This window comes from Berghia stephanieae, chromosome 5 (genome assembly GCF_034508935.2).
Source record: "Berghia stephanieae isolate SIO BIC M18660-M18661 chromosome 5, UCSD_Bste_1.3, whole genome shotgun sequence".
Taxonomy (NCBI): Eukaryota; Metazoa; Mollusca; class Gastropoda; order Nudibranchia; family Aeolidiidae; genus Berghia; species Berghia stephanieae.
Window position 1 is genome coordinate 71,058,628 of NC_088364.1, and position 22,500 is coordinate 71,081,127.

The 22,500-nt window shown below is 36.3% G+C and overlaps 1 protein-coding gene across 4 annotated transcripts in view; it reads right to left on the minus strand.

The window, feature by feature from the left end:
- The window catches only part of LOC144973562 (uncharacterized), a 105,733-nt gene that overhangs the window by 43,428 nt on the left and 39,805 nt on the right, over positions 1-22,500 (minus strand). The window contains exon 1 of one of the 4 annotated variants that reach the window (XM_078916169.1): positions 17,538-18,058. The exons of the other annotated variants lie outside the window; for them this stretch is intronic. Coding sequence (XP_078772295.1) covers positions 17,538-17,623 — 86 coding nt within the window. The 5' untranslated portion in view covers positions 17,624-18,058. Of the gene's footprint in view, positions 1-17,537; positions 18,059-22,500 lie in introns of those variants that run through there. 4 annotated transcript variants of the gene reach the window in all.

Here is a 22,500-nt window from a genome sequence, read left to right on the forward strand (position 1 = left end):
TTCTATCTATAGCGACCAGCCTTTCTCTCTTTGGATTTTACGTGTAATATTATCGTTTGGATAATGTTTATTTAGATAGTCGACTGCCTTACACAACACTAAGATGGTCCCCCATCGGGAAAGAGAAAGAGAAAGAGAGCAGACAGGTAGGTACCTCGAGGACAGTCGAAGATAGATAAAGGTGATGAGAGAAGCTGGTGGAAAGACATGGATTGAACTTAGATGGCTGTACCAGGACAGAGATTCAGATGCCTGGAGGAACTTTATTGACGCCTTATGCTCCTCCAATGAGGAACTAAGAGGAGATGGTAAGTGTAAGGATTATCGTTTTAATTTCATTGTTTTTGTTGTTGGATAAACAAAGATTTTGAGACAGAAACGTTTCCGTATTGACATATTCAACACGAGCCCTCCACATTCGTGCTGTCCCTTATCCTAAGAGGCAAAACCGGGATAAACTCCGACTCCATGGACTAAATAGCTTCGCCGAAGGACTACTTTTTTTTCTGTCGCACAATGCCAAACCACAATTAAGTTAGACAACTCTCTCTCTCTCTCTCTCTCTCTCTCTCTCTCTCTCTCTATCCCGCACACACACACTCTCTCTCTCTCTCTCTCTCTCTCTCTCTCTCTCTCTCTCTCCTTATCTTCCATACCATTTGAATAATGATGTTAAGTCATCTCTCTGTAATCCATGTATTACTTTGTCTCCCAATCAATAGGTCACATCTAAATCATTTTGTAAAAAAAGAATTGAACCTGAATCTTCTGGAACTCTTAAATTAAGGACTTTTTGACAAGCTACAGTATGTAGGTTTTTTTTTGTGTGTGTGGCCAAAATCAAACATGTTATATTTTCTGTCAGACAGTTTGTTTTTTTTTTCTTATGGATTCCTTGTGCGGTTATGTGGTCTTGTGGTATGACACTCGCTTTCGGATCGGGAGGTCCTGGGTTCGAGCCTCGGTCGGCGCATAGATGAGTCCTTGGAAAAGACTCTTTACTCACATTCTCTCACCGTACTCAGGTGTAAAATGAGTACCTGACCGTTAACAGCGTTGTCTCTGTCCCAAAAAAACTGTAATATCGCCTAACAGGCGTCATGTTTCGTTCTACATGTTACGTGTTGCTGATGGTCAGGGACCCCTTGTAAAGCGCTTTGAGCACATTTAGTGGATGTTGCGCTATATAAAAGCCCAATAAGCTAAATAATTCTGTTAAAAAATACATTGTACTATATATGTCAGATGTACCACACCCAGATAATCTTTTGAGATTGCTGGGGCATCCGGTATACACAAGTCCAGATTATCAGGGAAGTAGCTACATAAATATCCGGGTTATTTTTTGGTACCAATTTGGTGGTAACTATCTTAACTTCCTGGCAAAGGAAGTCTAAAGGAATTTACTTCAGTCTTGCCAATCGATTGGGCATTGTTAGAAAGGGAGGGTCGGGATGGAGATGTACATATGTGGATGTTGGATTTCATTTGTAGATTGGCATGTGTACATTAAATGAAGAATTATATATATATATATATATATATATATATATATATATATATATATATATATATATATATATAGAGAGAGAGAGAGAGAGAGAGAGAGAGAAAGAGTGAGAGAGATATTTTTTGTTTGTTGCTTTAGGTCTCTTCCAACACAATTGAGGTTATATGAGAGACCGCTGAAACAAAAAAAAAAAAAACAAAAAAAAAAAACAAACAAGCAATCTAACAAAAATAGTTCAAATGTAAATCAAAATCATAACCTAAAAATATCATAAGCTAAATTACAAATAACCAAGAACAAACAGGCAGAAGATTTACAGAAAAAAAAATATCCCCTGTCAAAAATACAATCACAAACCAAAGAAGCAGGATAAGCTAGTAAAGAGAAGAAGAAACGACATCACTATCGGATCGTACACCCATGCGAACATCATAGGTATATGATTCAAGGGTGATGTTCCCATCCAACCACCCGCTGAGAGAGATAGATAGATGATATATGTATGTTTTAAGGAGAGAGAGAGAGAGAGGGAGTGAGAGTGTGTGTGAGAGAGAGAGAGAGAGAGAGAGAGAGGGGGGGGAGAGAACGAGAAGATAACGAAAATGATATAAAGATAGATAGAAAAAGAGAGGATGAGGGAAGAGAGAGAGAGAGAGAGAGAGAGAGAGAGAGAGAGAGAGAGAGAGAGAGAGAGAGAAGATGAAGAAAATGATATAAAGATAGATAAAAAAAAGAGAGGATGAGAGATAGAGAGAGAGAGCGAGAGAGAGAGAGAGAGAGAGAGAGAGAGAGTGGTTGAGGATTACACTTGACATTTATAGAATACTGTTCAAACGATGTCTGGAACCAATGAGCCGATGTCCAAGAGCTGGTATTAGGGTTTTAACTATCCCTACTCTCATGAAACACATTACACGAAATGTTCATTTCATTTTGGAAAAAAACCCCAAACAAACTTTACTTCAATTATAAATCAATTAAAATGACCACAAACTTGTCTAAAATTCTCAAACTCAAGAATTATTAGAAGTTTCAGGCTTTCCGAGACAGATTTGGGGTTCGATGTGATTGAAGTTAGAGTAAAAGTTTGAAGTAAACGTTTTGTGGCCGAAATGAAATTAACTGCGTTTTGTCAAAGCGGTAAACACACCCACGCTCAGAGACACCCACACAAACAAGAACAAGAAGATTACCAGCAACTTATGTTGTTATCTCTGCTTCTATTTTTGTTTAAGTAATGAAAGGGCGGACACATAATGTTCATTACATATCAAAAATAAAAGGTTAACAAACGTGACACATGAAATAATGATAATAATAATAATAATAATAATAATAATAATAATAATAATAATAATAATAATAATAATAATGATAATGATGATGGTGATGATGATGATATGAGAATAATGATATAATAAATAATAAATAATAATAATAATAATAACAATAACAATAATAACAATAATAATAATAATAATAATAATAATAATAATAATAATAATAATAATAATAATAATAATAACAATTAAACCAATAAATCACGTGACCGCAAAAAAAACAAAGAAAGCTTTAAAAATGTATCAACTTTACAAACTATGGGAAAATTCAAACACGTTTTATGTCATTAAAATAATGTCTGTTGGCATATTTCATATAGGGAATGAGATTAGCGGAAGAGTAGCGTCCCTTGATTGGACGTCACCTTACAGAGAGAACGTCAATTTGGTTTTGAAGTCTCTCAAGCCGCTTTCATCGGAAGCGAGGACGAGAGACGCATGCGCACAACCAACATGACGTTCTCTCTCTAATAACGTTTCCGCCGGTGACGTCACAGACTATGGGTGACGTCCAATCAAGGGATGCTACTCTTCCGTTAATCTCATTCCTTATAGTTGAAATTGTACTTTAGATTGTATAATACTTTCGTTGTCAAATGCTTTTCTAAAAAGAAAATACTTCAAAGAAGTCTCAGGTTTGAGAGTTTTTGACATAGTGAAGGTCATTTTAATCCATTGAGATTTAAAGTAACATTTTCTAGCAAATTGTATTTTTTAAATAATGAGTTGCTGTCATGTTGAACAATTGGATGGAAGCCGAGTAGCAGGACTGCCAATGTCATCATAGGATGTTTGTTTTTAGTTTTTAAGGATTTTACAGCGCTCGCAACACATACGGTCATATCAGCGCCAGTAAAAAGGAGGAAAACGGGACAGTAATAAGTTCTAAAACTACAATTAAAGCACATAAGAAAAGGTAAGACAAAGGGGAATTGGTTCAAATAGGAAACAGATGTAGATTCCAAGAGCACACTTTCAAATTACTTAGTTTGAGATCACCTAAAAGTCTCATCCAGACACAAGCACAAAGCGGAACACACTCAAATGTTTACAAATCATAATATGTTAAAAATGAAAAGAGTAACAGTACATAACAGAGAGATGATTTACAAGGAAAAAAATATCATCTCCCAAAACTATAACTATACATTCGACTGTTTCCCTCTCAGCCAAGGACTCCGATAAGGTCAGGACAAAACCAAGCATTCAAAAGCAAAAACAGAAAGACAATTGGAAAACAGATATAGGGGGATAGAAGACGCAGTAAGTACCTCCCTGCCCACTATGGGAGGTCAGGAACCCCACCCATTGACACAGTAAAGGTAATTTTAATCCATTGAGATTTGAAGTAACATCTTCTAGCAAATTGTTTTTTTATAATAAGTTGTTGTCAGGTTGAACAAATGGATGAAAGGCGAGTAGCAGGACAGCCAATGTCATCGTAGAATGTACAAAAATATGCACACATGTCGCGTTGCTCGATAAATCGAATCAAGTTTGATTGACAGAGTAAACATGAACGGAAACAGATGTTAACTAGTTAACTGTTGTACTCTGGCAAAAACAAATTTGGCCAGAAAACTCGTCCTTCAAATATCAATCGATCAACATGACCTTCGTCGTGGCAAAAACTCTCAAGCCTGGGACTTCGCGAAGTTTCAGGGTTTGAGAGTTTTTTGTCAAGATGAGGGTGATTTAAACCGATCGATATTTGAAGGACGAGTTTTCTGGCCAAATTTCTAATTACGTGTCTTTCCGGAGTACGGTAGTTAACTGGTTAAGGAGGAAGTGGACTAAGTGTGAACGAGGAGTGTTTGAATAGGTATAGCTGTGTCCAATGAAATAACGACACAAAATCGGCTGAGGGGAATAGGGTGTGAATATCAATCGATTTGTAAAGCTCGTTGCCTTTAGAAATTAGTATTCAATTTTATATTCATTAAATCATTTGTAACAAATAGGATTAACAAATTGTAATATGCGCGTTTTAAAAATAATTATATATATATATATATATATATATATATATATATATATATATATGTGTGTGTGTGTGTGTGTGTGTGTGTGTGTGCGCGCGCCCTTAGAAGATACTTTATATGCACAGGAATTTCATCTGCACAAGCTGATAAGATCGAGAACTAATTCATCTCTAAACTCGTTTTTCGGTCTACTTTCATGTCTTCTTTGCTCTGGTCTAATGTTAAATGGACCTCTGGAACGCGAAATATTGGCTAACTAGATAACCAGGCTTAATTGGATTCAGTAGTCTGATGTCACGCCACCCGGCAACGGCGGCCATCTTGGTTCTAAACAAAGAAAATCATTACTTTTTATTCTTCATTCTGGCTAGAACTTTTCATATGCCTTGTGATCAGAATGTGTAAAAGTCAAAACATGATCAAATGTTTGGGGTTTTTTTCCCTCTGGATACCCTTTATGCTCGCCGGAGAACTATTTCATACGGGCGTCCGCCATTGTTCCGATAGTTTAGAGCCAGTGTTACTAAGTTACCATGCGTCATTAGGAAGGAAGTGACGTTACGACTATTGAATCCTATTATTGGACGGCAACTCTGTTTATTTGATCACTGACTTTGTTATTTATTTTCAAATAATATGCGTTTCATAGCATTGTAAACAAATATTCAGATGTTTGTTCCATCTGTCTTTGTCTTTCGTTTGCAGCTCTAACCAACAGCTTGGCGTATGCAAAATTACAAAATGGCCTTGGGTGATGATTTTTTAAAAGCAAAATTGAATATCTAGGTTTTGTGTAAAAAGAATCCATTCTAAACAAAGACCTCTAAAAGTTCGTAAACTCGATGAGTAAATGTCGTGGGGAAAAAATGTCAAAGTATTTGTATTTGGGCTATTTGTATGCCCGTTGATGGAGAGAAAAATAAAGTGAGTAGATGTGACTCATATATAAGGGAACAACACAAAACAAAGTTTCGGCCCTTGGCCTTCGCCAGAAGACAAAAACTCAAACACAAATTTGTAAATTTACAAAATATCACATTTCGATTTGACGAAATGTGATATTTTGTAAAAAAAAAAAAACAACAACAAAACCAAAACAAATATGAATATTTACATTAAAAAAGAGAATACACTTACAAAAATTTTTAAAAAACAACAACCAAAAACAAAACAACAAGAACAAAAACTCGTGCGTTAAAATGTATAGATGGAACGAATTTGACGTCATTCAGCTCTTTGTTATTGTTTTTTATTTAGACAGCCATTTTAATGAATGGTTGGTTCTCACTAGTATTGTATTCATTAGACTGGCGGATATTGTGAGTATTGTAACTAAACGCATAACATCAATAGAGCAGCCACTAGCGAGTTACACTTTCTCTCCCCACCCCACCCCCTCTCAACCCGGCGCACAATACATTCATGAATATGCTGCTGTACTCAGAAAAAACACCATGGTATTTTAAAATTTGGCCAGAAAACTCGTCCTTCAAATATCGATCGATTTAAATTACCCTCATCTTGGCAAAAAAAAAAAAAACCAAAAAAACCTCTCAAACCTGGGACTTCGCCGCGAAGTCCCAGGTTTGAGAGTTTGTTTATTTGTTGTAGCCAAGATGAGGGTCATTTAAATCGATCGATATTTGAAGAACGAGTTTTCTGGCCAAATTTTTAAATATGGCTTGTTTTTTTTTACAGAGTACGACATTCATGAATATGTAGGAAGGTTCTTTTACACACAGGGGATTTGGGGGAAATCGTTTATCGATCGGAATGCCGTGTTGTCGAACGCATGACACACGATGTGTTGTCAGTACGGGCCTATCCAGCTATTAAATCCCAATAAAATTGAATAGAATATCACAAAAGTGTGTAAATGTGTTGTAAATGTGTTGTAAGCTTTACAGGGGGTCGTTCGCGCCGGCATCAATCAAGGTACCCTAACGGTACGCTAATGGCAAAAGGTCATTTAGCATAAATACTCAACGAAAGAGTGATAATGGAATAAGGCTTTGGCTTCCGACGTCTTTTCACTTTCACTATTTTGTGTTAGTATTTTTGCGATTCCAAGCTTCAGGCCTTGAAGCAAAGTAGACGATGATGATAATGATGATGATGATGATGATGGTGATGGCGACGACGACGGCGGCAACGATGATGATGATGACGACGATGATGACGACCACGACGACGACGACGATGATGTTGATGATGATGATGATGACGGCGACGATGATGATGATGACGACGACGACCACGATGACGACGACGACGACGATGATGATGATGATGATGATGATGATGATGATGATGATGATGATGATGATGATGATGATGATAATGATAATAATGTGACAGTAGTTTGAGAGAGGAAAGGTAAAATTGAAGCAAATTATTATAAAATAGAGAAGACATTACGAAAACTAATTGGTTTAGGATTTCTCAAAAGGATTATCCAATAATCCCCTGGCTAAACATCAATCATCTTCAATGGCCTTTATATAATCGTGGAAAAGTAAACCCTTTTTGGCAACACTTTGATGATGATGATGATGATGATGATGATGATGGTGGTGGTGGTGATGATGATTATGATGATGATGATGATGATGATGATGATGACGATGATGATGATGATGATGATGATGGTGTGATGATGATGATGATGATGATGATGATGATGATGATGATGATGATGATGTGTGGTGTGATGATGATGATGATGATGATGATGATGATGATGATGATGATGATGATGATGATGATGTGATGATGATGATTGTCATGGTCTCAAGTGAGTAAAGAGCTACTCGACTATGCATAAAGATATATGTAGAATGAGGCCCCAGAATTTACTAGTTACTATAAATGAAAAACAATTAACGATTTGTTTACAATGAAATAAAAATAATGATGAAATTTAATTAAAAGAGATAAACAGTGATCGTGGCAGTTACAAATAGAGATATGAATATTTTACGTAACTTATGATAATATCTCAGGTTCATAAGTTTACGTTTCCAGGCAGTTGATGGGCTTGGATGATCTATTCCTCTGATAATAGGATTGGACTCGTAAAATTCCACTTCCAGGCAATTGGTAAGAAGTTATTGTGAAGTCCTCTGACAGCGGGCTTGGGTTTGATCCTTGAAGATTATACAGTCAAAGTTAAAAGCTCCGGCGTCTTAATGGTGTAGATATAATATCTACAAAGTCCCAAAAGATAAAAATCTTACAATATATATATAGGAATAGAGTGACTGGCCGTCCGGCATAGATTGTGGAGAGAAAGTGAGTGTCGAATGTTAGACCTATCAGCTTTTATAATAAGTGGCTACGTGACAGAATGTAGAACGAAAAGTATTCACTAATTAGAAATTAATTCGAGGGAAGGCTATAAAAGGAAAGACGATCTAATATTAGAAGGTAAAGTTTATCTAAGCCTACCGAAATATAACTGGAGTGAGATGAATTCAGTTCTTAATAAAATAAAATTTAATAAGATAATTGTGAACAATCTTTACTGTGACACCCCCCACCCACGTTTAAAATATACTCTTTAACCATTATGGGAAAGATAGATTTTACAAACGGAAGTAAATTTACTATCATGATACTCTAGCATTAATCCATTGTTATGATTTGTGCTACAATTAAATTATTTATTAACTAGACATGGAAATGTTTATATTAACGTAGGTATATGAATGGGTGACAATAACAATGAAAGATTGTGATTACAAATCATTGTGATAAACAATATGATGGCAATGTGATTACAAATCATTGTGATAAACAATAATGATGGCAATGAAGCATGATTAAAGTCGATGATATGAAGGTAATTTACTAAATGAAATGAATGAAAATGTAAATGAAATATTGACATTTCAATTATTAATCATAAATGAGTGAAAATTCATAACAATAATAGATAAAGAGAAGATTTCCCAAATCATGAATGGGTATGGTATATATATCCAAACAATACTCAATGTTACATTAAGTTGGGTCATCATGTTTACAAATAAAATTATCGAAATTGTGCGTTCTGATTTGGCATAGTTTGCGAGGTAACTAACAGTATGCATGGGAGGTTAAGTTATACCCTTCTCACGTGTTTATACTAATCGAGAAAGTAGGTCGGCGTGAATATTTTCACAGCCTGGTATGTGAGAGATACTGAAAGTGTAATTTTGCAAAAATAGACTCCACCTTAGTACTCTACTATTATTCATTTTGTTATTTCTTATGTACGTGAGTGGTTTATGGTCCGTTTCGACCACAAACTCTTTTAGCAGTAGATATCTGCTGAATGTCTTTAAAGCAAAGACGATGGCCAGTCCTTCACGCTCTATTACAGAGTATCGTGATTCTCTGTCCAATAATTTTCTGCTTGCATATAAGCAAGGCATTAGAGTTCCCTCATGCTCCTGTAATAGTACACCTGCGATGCCCTTATCAGACGCGTCAGTTCTTACAACAAATTCTTTTGACATGTCGGGTAATTTAAGAATTGGTTCTGAACAGAGTAATGCCTTTAATTGGTTAAAGCTATTCTGACACGCTTCTGTCCAAACAATTTTGTTCGGTGACCCATTCTTTGTCAGATTTGTTAGCGGTGTCGCGATGTGCGCGAAGTTGTAAATGTATTTCCTGTAAAAATTTAGGAGCCTAAGTACTTTGCGTACTTCTTTTTTTGTCTTAGGTGGTTGCAATTGTGCGATTTTTGTTTGTTTTTCTGTCTCGGGTGTCTGTGTCCCATGACCAACGGTATGATTAATCCTGCATTTGAAGCTTCGATATTAGTAAACATAGGTTGCGACACTGTGTCTCTATCAAAATACTTTTTTAGCATATTTGCATGGAATGTCTTTGTTGTGTTGTAAATTTTAATCTCGTAATTAACATTAGATTTTACTGCTGTTATTTTGAATGGTCCTTTCCATGTAGCTAAAAGTTTACTCGAGTCATCGGGTAAGAGTATTAGTACTTTGTCACCAATCTCAAATTTTCTTGACTTGCTTTTTCGATCGGAGTATTCCTTGTATTTCTCTGCTTTTTTAGTGACGGATTCCTGTGCTAGCTTACACGTGTCCTCTATTCTGTCTTTCAGGTTTCTTACATATTCGTAAGCAAACATAATTTCGTTATTGTCCTCCTCATTCCCTTTACAAATGTCGGCTACTATATTGATCGGGCCGCGAGGTGATCGTCCATACATCAACTCAAATGGGGAGTAGCCTGTAGATTCTTGTGGTATTTCTCTATATGCAAATAGGATTGCTGGTAAGTATCTGTCCCAATCATCTGGTTTTTCTGCTGACACTTTTCTTAACATATTCTTTAGAGTGCCATTAAATCTTTCACAAAGACCATTTGCTTGGGGGTGGTAGGGAGTTGTGAATGAGTGTTGGATTCCCATGAGTTTCATGGTTTCATGCATAATATGTGATGTGAATTGGGGTCCATTGTCCGACAGTATCTCATTTGGTATGCCTATTCTAGTAAAAATTGTCATCAATGCTTCAGCTATGTGATCCGATGTAGTTGATTTCAATGCTATCGCTTCTGGCCACCTGGTTGCGTAATCGACTAGTGTTAGTATGTGTGTATGGTTTCTATCTGATTTTGTTAAAGGGCCTATAATGTCAATTGCAACTTTTTGAAAAACTTTTTCAATAACTGGGGTTGTCTCTAATGGCAATCTCGGTATTCTGCCTTTTGCGACTCTTCTTTGGCATGTGTCACAAGATTTCACATATTCTCGGACGTCTTTAGTAATTCCAGGCCATGTGAAATTCTCGGATATTCTCTTCAATGTGGAAGAGCTCCCAAGATGTCCAGAAGTTATTGAATCGTGCGCTATTCCAAGGATTTTGTTTCTGTAAATACTCGGCGTGACCAGTTGTTTAGCTATTTTGTTTCTTTTCCTATGTAACCTGAACAGAATATCTTTTTCAATGATGTATTCAACTTTTGATTTCGTCCCTTTGTTTGCGATATTGAAATATGAAGTTAAAGTCGGGTCCTTTTTCTGTTCTTCAATGAACCTGTTCCTGTCAAATTGTTGTGGTTCTAGAGAAATAGTCATTGGCTTCTCTGTTGTCTTAGTCATCTTTCTTGTTTCTGCTAGACAAGCTGTTTCTTGGGTTAATGACCATTCTTTTACATCTTTTGGGTTGTCTTTAAGACCTTTTATATTGCCAACAATAACATCAGCGACGGGGTTGGGAAGTATACAGCATTCCACTATTCCTGTATAGTATGGGGTTTCTATGTACACGTTAGCTGTTTCAAAGGTTTCGACTGTGCCACTGAATGTGATGCATTGTACCGTTTTTCCAGTTTTGTCTTCGTCATTGATCAAAGATGCTTTTATTCCTACTGTACTGCATCCTGTGTCTCTCAATATTTTGCAATCAGTTCCATTAGCTTTGCCTTCACAAAAAAATAGCGATCCTGATTTGTGAGTTTGTGTTAAAAGTGACATACCTTTCACGCAATACACATTTATATTTTCTCCTGACATTACTCGTGTCTGATTGTTTACACCTGTTTGGAGTGATGCATTTGCAGTTTCTTTTGGATATCCCACGATTTTGTAACATTTGTCTGCTGTGTGGCCTTTCATTCCACAATATTGACATTTAATTATAGGTTTGTTGGTTTTCTTATACTCAGTATTATTGTCAGTGCTATTTCTTGTTTTGTTTTGATAGGATCGGCTATGGTCTCTATTGAACTGTTTGTTCCATGGTTTGTTACTATGATCCTCCTGTTTCACTTGCGTGTTCCGAGTGATTGATCGGCTCGTTCTATTTGAGTACTGAACTTTAGGTGTACCTGGACTCTGAGCAGCAGCAGCGTAGTATGGTTCCTTCAATGTTCTGCTAAGGGGTGTCAATGGATGTGCGCTGTTAAAGTTTTCTGCGTAGATTTTTAATTTGTCCAAGTTTTCTGGCTTTCTCTCTTTAAAGAATGCGACTAAATCTGGGTTGCAAGCTTGATAGATTCGATTCTTCAGCGTGAGATAGTAAAGGCCTGCAAAGTCGTCTTGTTTTACGTTTGCCAACTCAAGCCACCGATTTAGAAATTGAGTAATTCGGTTCACGAATGTATTAAAGTCTTCTCCATTTTCCGGTTTTGCAGTGTGAAACCTTTCCTGGTAACCATCTTCCGTTAATCTAAATCTTTTTAGTAGAGCGTCTTTAATTTTTCCATAGTCATCTGCATCTTCAGTTGTTAAGGTATAGAAAACTTTTAGCGGTTCTCCAGATAAGCAGTTAATCAAGGCTGTGGCCCATTTGCTTTCTGGCCAACGATAACCTTTAGCCTGAACTTCGAATCGGTGTAAGAAGGATTCTAGACAGTCTGAGCGTTCATCGTATGTTGGCATGCGTGGAAGTTTCACGAAAAATTCATCACTATTATTATGTTTTCTTTCATGACCGGTTTTTGTTTTTTCAATTTCCAGCATCATTTGGGTCCTTTTGGTTTCTTCTTCTGCTAAAGCTATTTGTCTTTTTAGTTCCCTTTCTTGGACTCTTTCTTCTCGTTCTTCTCTACGTATTCTTTCTTCGTGTTCTTTTTCTTCTCTACGAATTCTTTCTTCATTTTCTTCTCTACGAATTCTTTCTTCATTTTCTTCTCTACGAATTCTTTCTTCATTTTCTTCTCTACGAATTCTTTCTTCATTTTCTTCTCTACGAATTCTTTCTTCATGTTCTTTTTCTTCTTTTACTTTCTCTTCGCACCATGAAAATATTCTTTCCTGGGGTATTTCTAAGTCCTTTGCGAGACTTAAGTATCTTTTTATTGCTTCCATGTTGCAATAAATTAGTTACGATGTTTTATATATATATTATATTGACAGGATACTGTTACTGACTGTTTTATTTATTTACACTTACTGGAATGAACTGTTCTATTTTTAGAAATCTCTCTCTCTTATTTCAACTTATGTATGTTGAATTTGATGCCTTTTATCGTTATATCTTATAAAGCAATGTGTCAATACAATGCGGAGTTATTATGACTTGTGTCAATAACAATGTGTCAATCGCGTGTACTCTAAACTATGTTACTACGAAAAATGTATCACCAATGTGTGTGACTCGTCGTTAGTTTGTGTACAATTATTCGCAATGACGCTAATATACTAGAGTGTGATAACAATAATAGGATGCCAAAATAATCCCAAGTTATCTATCACTAAATATAACACGACGGCTAGTAGACTCCTTTTATTATTATTTAGTTTTTAAAGACTCACTTTTCAGAACATAATATATAAGTGGTTTTCGGTAACAGTAGTATGCCAAAAATGCATTTAAAACAAATCACTATGCAAAACAAATCACGATGTCTATAGTTACTATGTGATGCCCAACTCATGTAAAAGAGAATAATGAAGGATATATTTACCAACTCAGTTCGTGGCTGGGACCTCTCTCTTGTTCAATGGTTGTTCAACAATTGTAATTAGGCATTGAAGAGTGTTTAACAGTGATGTCTGAAATACAAAACAATAAAATATCGTAAGATTTACAATAGTTACAAAATGTGTTCACAACACTGAGTGATTGGATGACAGGTGAATGAATCGTTATGGAATGTAAACATATTGAAAACAATTCATGAATGAGGCAAACAACAAAATGAAATGAGTGATATAATAACAAAGTGGACAAGGAATGAATGAATGAATGAAAAACTGAGTGAATAGATGAATGAATGAATGGATAATGTATGAATGAAAGAATGAAGGGAGGAATAAATGTATGAATGATTGGATAAATGAGTGAATAAACGAATGAATGGATGAATGAATGAATGAATAAATAAATGAATGAACAATGAATGAATGAATAATTTATAAGTGAATAAATGAATGAAGGAATGAATCAATAAAATGCTATTCAATTTGAATGAAAGAATGAATGGATAAATTGCTATTCCATTTAAATGAAGAAATGAAAAAGAAAAAAAATTAATCCTGTAAATAGGGAGTTCAATTAAAATATGATCAAGTGGGGCAATTAAGAGTTTTACAATTTAAACTTTAAAGTTAGATGAAATAGATATAAGTAACTAAATAAATTCAATTCTTTATATGTGTCCCCTCCAAAATGTCATGGTCTCAAGTGAGTAAAGAGCTACTCGACTATGCATAAAGATATATGTAGAATGAGGCCCCAGAATTTACTAGTTACTATAAATGAAAAACAATTAACGATTTGTTTACAATGAAATAAAAATAATGATGAAATTTAATTAAAAGAGATAAACAGTGATCGTGGCAGTTACAAATAGAGATATGAATATTTTACGTAACTTATGATAATATCTCAGGTTCATAAGTTTACGTTTCCAGGCAGTTGATGGGCTTGGATGATCTATTCCTCTGATAATAGGATTGGACTCGTAAAATTCCACTTCCAGGCAATTGGTAAGAAGTTATTGTGAAGTCCTCTGACAGCGGGCTTGGGTTTGATCCTTGAAGATTATACAGTCAAAGTTAAAAGCTCCGGCGTCTTAATGGTGTAGATATAATATCTACAAAGTCCCAAAAGATAAAAATCTTACAATATATATATAGGAATAGAGTGACTGGCCGTCCGGCATAGATTGTGGAGAGAAAGTGAGTGTCGAATGTTAGACCTATCAGCTTTTATAATAAGTGGCTACGTGACAGAATGTAGAACGAAAAGTATTCACTAATTAGAAATTAATTCGAGGGAAGGCTATAAAAGGAAAGACGATCTAATATTAGAAGGTAAAGTTTATCTAAGCCTACCGAAATATAACTGGAGTGAGATGAATTCAGTTCTTAATAAAATAAAATTTAATAAGATAATTGTGAACAATCTTTACTGTGACAATGATGATGATGATGATGATGATGATGATGATATGAACAACAAGACAATTATGATAAAATTGCCTTTATTCATCCTTTATGTAATGTTTTCTTCAGAGTCTATTGAGCTTTTATATCGCGCAATATCCACTAAACCTGCTCAAAGCGCTTTACAAAGTGTTCTAAGCCAACAGCAACACTTAACATGCAGGACAAGACATGACGCCTGTTAGGCGATATTACATTTTTTTTCGGATGGAGACACATCTGTCAACGGTTGGGTACTCATTTTACACCCCGAGTGCGGTGAGAGAATGTGAGTAAAGAGCCTTTTCCAAGGACTCAACTTTGCGCCACTCAGAGCGGGACTCGAACCCAGGACTCTCCGATCGATCCGAAGACGAGTGTTATACTACTAGACCTTATAGCCGCACTATTACAAAGGAAGACTGGAATAACTCAGGCTATGTGGTCTAATGGTATGACACTTACTTTCGGATCGGAAGGTCCTGGGTTCGAGCCTCGCTTGGAAAAGGCTCTTTGCTCAGATTCTCTCACCGTACTCAGGTGTAAACTGAGTACCTGGTGGTTAACAGCGTTGTCTATGTCGGAATAAAATTGTAATATCGCCTAACAGGCGTCATGTCTCGTTCTACATGTTACTTGTTGCTGTTGGTCAGGGACCCCATGTAAAGCGCTTTGAGCACGTTTAGTGGATATTGCGCTATATAAAAAAAAACCTTAAGAAAAGCTCATCAATCGCAGTGCAGCGCCGCAAAGTGATCCAGGGTTATGCGACTAGCATAAAAGGTCACACAACGCGGCGAGTGTGTGAATCGGTGGCCTTCGTAAAGTTATAGATCGTATGCGCTTGGCAAAGAAGCTCATAACATTGCCATCCGGAAGTATAACGGACCAACACACTGAACTTTGTGTAACCATGAACTTTTATAGTCTGGTTAATACAGTATTGATAGAATGCGCTTGGCCAAGGAGTTCACAACATTGCCATCCGGAAGTATAAAGGACCAACACACAAACTCTGTGTAACCATGAACGTTTATAGTCAGGTTAATACAGTTTAGTGAGAACAACTCACAAACGCGGATGGCAAAAACAATAACAAAGGCCTGAGTGACGTCATCTGCATACTATCTATAGTGAGAATCACTTACAAACGCCGATGGCAAAATACAATAACAAAGGCTTGAGTGACGTCATCTTCGTTCTATCTTTCGCCTGACACTGACCAAAAAATGACGTCAAACTGCCAGTCCTTTTGGATTTCACTGTCAGGCTTATTAGATAGTATGCGCTTGGCCAAGGAGTTCACAACATTGCCATCCGGAAGTATAACGGACCAACACACAAAACTCTGTGTAACCATGAACTGTTATAGTCTGGTTAATACAGTTTAGTGAGAACAACTCACAAACGCGGATGGCAAAAACAATAACAAAGGCATGTGTGACGTCATCTACATTCTATTAATAACATAACGATGGCTACGCTGACACTGGCCAAAACATGACGTCAAAATGCCAGTCTTTTGCTACAAAAGAAAACAAATCGTGAGTTGAATTCAATAGCTCAACCAATGAAATAACTTGTTTCCATGAGCTCTACTAATGACAACTCACTAGGCGGTGCAAAAACCAAATAATGACGTCAAACTGCCAGTCCTTTTGGCTTTCAGAGAACATAACGATGGCTACGGTGAATCATTCAATCAATGAATGAATCACAAAATGTCAGTTAAAAAACAATAAAGATCATTTTGAATGAGTTAAGTAATGTTGTTTTTATAGATAGTATGCGCTTGGCCAAAAAGATCACAACATTGCCATTAGGAAGTATAACAGACCAACACACAAAACGATGGATGTGTGATCTTGATCGTTTATAGTCTGGTTAATGCAGTTTAGTGGGAATTACTCACGAAAATGGATGGCAAAAAACAAAAACAAAGGCCTGAGTGACGTTATCTTTGTTCTATTTATAGATAGTATGCGCTTGGCGAAGAAGCTCACAACATTGCCATCCGGAAGTATAACGGACCAACACATAAAACTATGTGTAACCTTGAACGTTTATAGCCCCCATTAATACAGTTTAAAGAGATTTACTCATAAACGCGGATGGCAAAAAAAACCCAATAACAAATGCCTGAGTGACATCATCTTCAGTTCGATCTTATAGATAGTTCGACGATGACGTTACTCAGGTCTTTGTTATTGTTTTTTGCCATCCGCGTTTATAAGTAATTCTCACCAAACTGTATTAACCAGACTATAAACGTTCGTGGATACACACAGTTGTGTGTGTTGGTCCGTTATACTTCCGGATGGCAACGTTATGAACTTCTTTGCCAAGCGCATACTATCTATAGGGAATGAGATTAGCGGAAGAGGAGCGTATCTTGATTGGACATCGCCTTACAGAGAGAACGTCAAAATGGTTTTGCGTATGCGTCTCTCTGGTCCTCGCTTTCGATGAAGTGTCTCATGCCGCACAACCAACATGACGTTCTCTCTCTAATAACTTTTCCGCTCGTGACTACCAATCAAGGGACGCTACTCTTCCGCTAACCTCATTCCCTATAGATAGAATGCGCTTGGCCAAGGAGTTCACAACATTGCCATCCGGAAGTATAACGGACCAACACACAAACACTCTGTAACCATGAGCGTTTATAGTCAGGTTAATACAGTTTAGTGAGAATAACTCACAAACGCGGATGACAAAAACAATAATAAAGGCCTGAGTGGCGTCATCTTCGAACTATCTATACGCTGCATATTGAACATATTATTTTAACCGTTGTATCAATTAATTCAACTTACTCGTCATCGAGATCAAGTTCTTGGTCATCCGAGGAGTCCATTAAAGTCCGGTACTCGTAATCGTACCCATTAGAATCCAATTCCATTGTCAATCTTAAATATGGTGTCCAATATAATCAGCAAAACAATAATTATGTTTTTCAGTGTAACTCTCATTCCCTAATGAATATCACATAACTATGAAGAGAGGTACATATTTATGTAAGACGCCAATTATTTCGTAACAATTGTGAACATTCTTCCTGGTTATCTCACAGCTTAACGACCTACTCATTAATATTACAAAACGATCTGACACACATACACACACACACACACACATATATATATATATATATATATATATATATTGTGTGTATATGTGTGCGCATGCGATTAACGCTCTAAATAAGACTACATCGGAAATAATTTTGACATAATACGAGTATTATGGCCAATAAAAGGTGTTTTGTGACTTTTCAATATGATCGGGTTTTTATTTTTTATTTTTATTTTTATTTATTTTTATTTTTTTTGGGGGGGGGGGGGGGATACAAAATTTTAAAGTACAATGTACACTTTAAACATCTTAATTTAATATTTTTTTTTGGAGAGCAATTTAAACGTAAACGTTTATTGGATGTGTAGCTAACTTCGAAGCCGTTTATCTCAAACCGATTATTTGACAGATTGTCAACTTCAAATTATGGACACAACTCAGCCAGTTTTAAAAACCTTTTTTTTTTTGGAAAAAATATACACTATCATGTAGAATATTGTCTTCTCCTTCTCTCTCTCTCTCTCTCTCTCTCTCTCTCTCTCTCTCTCTCTCTCTTTATATATATATATATATATATATATATATATTATTATATATATATATACGTTTTTTTGTGGGGTTTTTTGTTTTTGTTTTTTAGCATCAGGCAGGCGACACGCATACCACGACTTTTAATAGGACAGAAAAATATCTGGGCTACCTTTTATCTATCATTTATTCTTATCTGAAATCAAAGAGTAAGTTGACAAGACACATCACGAAGCTGTCCACAAAAAAACCCTCTTATCTTGACACAAACGACACACAATGATTAACCAGTTAACTGTCGTACTCTGGAAAGAAAGACACGAATTTGGCCAGAAAAAAACTCGTCCTTCAAATATCGATTGATTTAAATGACCCTTTCATCTTGATAATAAATCTTTACTGTCCTCAAAAAAAAAAAAAAGTGGCAATTTGTCATTTGGTTACACCTTTATAACAATACAATATAGACATAGACACACTCACACAGTAGATGCACACTAGTAACATCGTAGTCATCGAAAGAAAAAACAATTTGGGGGCAAAAACTCTCTAACCTGGCACCTCCTCGCGAAGTTTTCTGGACAAATTTTCATACGAGTTTTTCCAGAGTCCGATAGTTAACTAGATAGTTAACAATTTGGGCCCGCGCCCAATGAGGACGCCGCTGAAATACAACCAGACCACTGGTTTCTTCAGCGCCAACCATACAGATACAGAATTTGCTATAAAATTTGAAAATGATTGTTAATGAATAAAATTATGTGAAAAGGATAACATGGGTTTTTATGACCAGTTAATGTCAAGTTTTATTTATTTGAATACGTCTCTAAACGTTAAACGATCGTGTGTGGAAATAAAGCAAGAACAAATTTTAATTTTAATGCTGTGTAGATATATTTGGCCAAAACATTTGTTGTTGTTTACACGTGATGTAAATACGAAAATACTGCTAGATCATTGCAGTACTGAAATTTAGCAAAACGTGCGTCTTATTCACGCTCAACAAAAAGTGAGATTGAATTGGATATTTCGTGAGTTTCGAAATCCAAAAATAATGAATTCCCTTGGTGATTTTTTTTCTCTATGATAGTAAATGCCATGTCCCCTGCCGTGAAGTAATCTAAGACAAGAGTCAGAAATCAACATTAATTTCCCAATAGCAGCATGGACGAAATGAGAATAAATGTATTTGACACGAAGGGTTACAAAAGAGTCCTAATAACGAATCACGTAACCATCCCAACATCAAAAACAAACGCCCACACGTCTTCTTTTTTCCCTTCCACTGCCCGACTATGGAATAGCCTCCCAGCTGACGTGGCTGAAAACGGTTGCCAACAATGCCTTCACCCGATTGCTAGAGTTCACAACGTGACTTTTTAATCTATGTATTTCTTTATTAGTACTATGTGCAGAGTTTTAACAAGTTTACAATGTAAAACCCTACAAACTGTGGAGTGATCCTCGACAATATTGGAGGTTTCCACAAGACGAAGAAGAAGAAAAAGTCGTGTACAGTTAAGACTTCCGTCATCTGCGTCTAGGGGACAATAGACCTTAAAGACCGCCAGCTAGGGTCAACTATTAAGAAATTTAAATTGAGAAGAAGAAATAAACCCAGTTTCCTCTACTGATCTGATACACGAGGTTTGTATTATAATAAATACGTTTCTGTTCATATCTCATTTTAAAAAAGACAAAGATCTATCACAATCCAATTTGGACAAAAGTCGCTTAGAGAATTATAAAAGCCTTAGGATATCAGTTATTGTTACGTTTCACTGTTATGTATTTGTTCACAGATGATGTAAATGTCTTTCTTTGATATTCTGTATCTATGAAATAAAATCGAGATTGAAAAAGGACAAGGCCTTATTCATTTATATCGAAGAAATTCAATACGGACGCGAGAGGTCTCGCGGAGGTCACTGCGATAAGATGTCCTGCCCAAGGCTATCAAGAATCATGGTCATCAAACATCCCTTCAGACATAGCAATACATAGCAATTAATTGTTCAAAAATTATGCTAACCCCAGGCACCCGCTGTCTCCTCTAAGCTACCAAGCCCAATACAGACGACGATGGTTTCAATCAATGTGTGGATTATTGACTATCCGTTGAATTATTGAGTGAAGATATTGGAAGAGACTATTGATTGGTTAACCACACTTTATTGTAATCCTTGTAAATTGATAACACATACTGCCGCTCACGGGAGTTTTACACATACCGCTGCTTCTACTACTACTACTACAACTACATCTACAACTACACATTATGTGGTTGCCTGTGAGTTAATCCATTGATTTTTATACCGGTGGTGTTGTAGTTAATTCAAGTTCAAATTCATGAGATGCAAAACGCATTGAATGAATGAATGCCCATAATTTCAAATCGGCTGAAAAACAAAAATTTCGATCTCACACCGGCCATCCATTATCCCGGTATTCGTGTGTGTGCTAGGGAAAAAATCAAACACTCGGCGTGTTCAATGTTTACTTATGTCGGATGGCATTTACATATTTTATAATGGGGGAAAACTGAAATAATATAGATGCATGTCTAATCTAATTTGTAAACGAACCAACTACAATGCAAACTATAAAGGGTTATTGATTGAGATGAATAAAATCCGCTGCTCTAGTTGCTTAAATTTTTCGCAAATCAAGTTCGGAGTGTACAATGCATACAAGAGTCACTTTACAACTAAGTCTACTGAGGTTAGAGGAATAAGAAGTCTCACGTGAGAAAGTTTTATTTACTCAATGATGGAAATTGATCTCTGAGGTACAAAGGCGGTTTAATTTGACATGAGACAATGTTATTACTTTCCAGCTGTAACAGAGCAAAGGCGAGAGAGAGAGAGAGAGAGAGAGAGAGAGAGAGAGAGAGAGAGAGAGAGAGAGAGAGAGAGAGAGAGGGAAGGAGAGGAATGTGTTATTGAAACTCTTTTCATCTTACTCTAATTTACTATAAATTGACTGAGACGAATAAACCGAAATGCCACGTGCAGGCATATCACAATCAAAATGCTGTTTTCTAGTTCTAGTACTTCCTACATTTGTGTTGTAACGGATGAATAACCAAGATTAGATCTTGAGTTCAGCGGCCTGATTGAATTTGTTTATGAAACTTTTGCTTTGTTAAGTACTACAATAGTTTATGTTTAGGAATATTTCCGTGTAAAAAAAGGCATGAATCTGTTCTGAATCTGAATCTGAATGTTACTCGGAAGTCAACTCAATTCTGAGTATCTATTTGTATTCAAGGGCGGAGAGAGTTGTTGAATGTGCTGTGGCAGCTATTTATTGTTGGTGTTTGGGCTGAAGTAGTTTGATAATCTTTGCTTAACTCATTCAATCCTAGAGATTTTCGCTACTTTTCAAAATTGGAAAAAATGTATTAAAAATGAGCATGTGCATAGATATTTTTATTCAACCACCATTAACATTACATGTAAAAATGAAAAACATTAGCTTTGATACTTACTACGCATATAATTTGTCTCGAAAAAATGTAATAAATTGACATGGGGTAAAACTAACCCGGATAAACAACCGATATAGATAGTCGGTGTTAGGGTTGAATGAGTTAAAGGTGTCTAAAAATCTGTTGTGTTCACACATGATTCAGGAAGAGCGCTCGATCCAGTCTTTGATAGTGCGGGGGGGGGGGGGGGGGGTGCAAGTGAGAACTTGAAGATGTTTGAGTATGCGAATTGGTGTTTTATAGTGTTGATTAATAAATAATTAATAGAGATTGTTCGGTTATCTTGCTGGAATTGGAGAAGACGAATAAATAGCTCAATCGACATTTAACTCGAGTCACAAACAAAGAGAATAAATAGCTGAATTGCGAGTTGAGTCGAGTTTTTTGTTATCTTGACCTGTTTGTCCAACCAACCGGCAACTATTAGTGGAAAGCAACCTACTTTGCAATGGGCTAGCGTCCTTTCCAAAGGACAATAAGCAATTGTTACTTATTAACTGCCACCCAAACCGGGAAAGGCCTTATGACTTAGCGAGAGAGAGAGAGAGAGTTCTAAGTCTCTGAACTTTTGGAAGCTATAAAAAGCTTTTATGGCGATTCTCAAATAAATCTTATCGCCTTTATAATATTGGCGAAAAAAACCCTTACTTCATAAGTAGCCGTTGTTCTGACCCATACGGCCAATG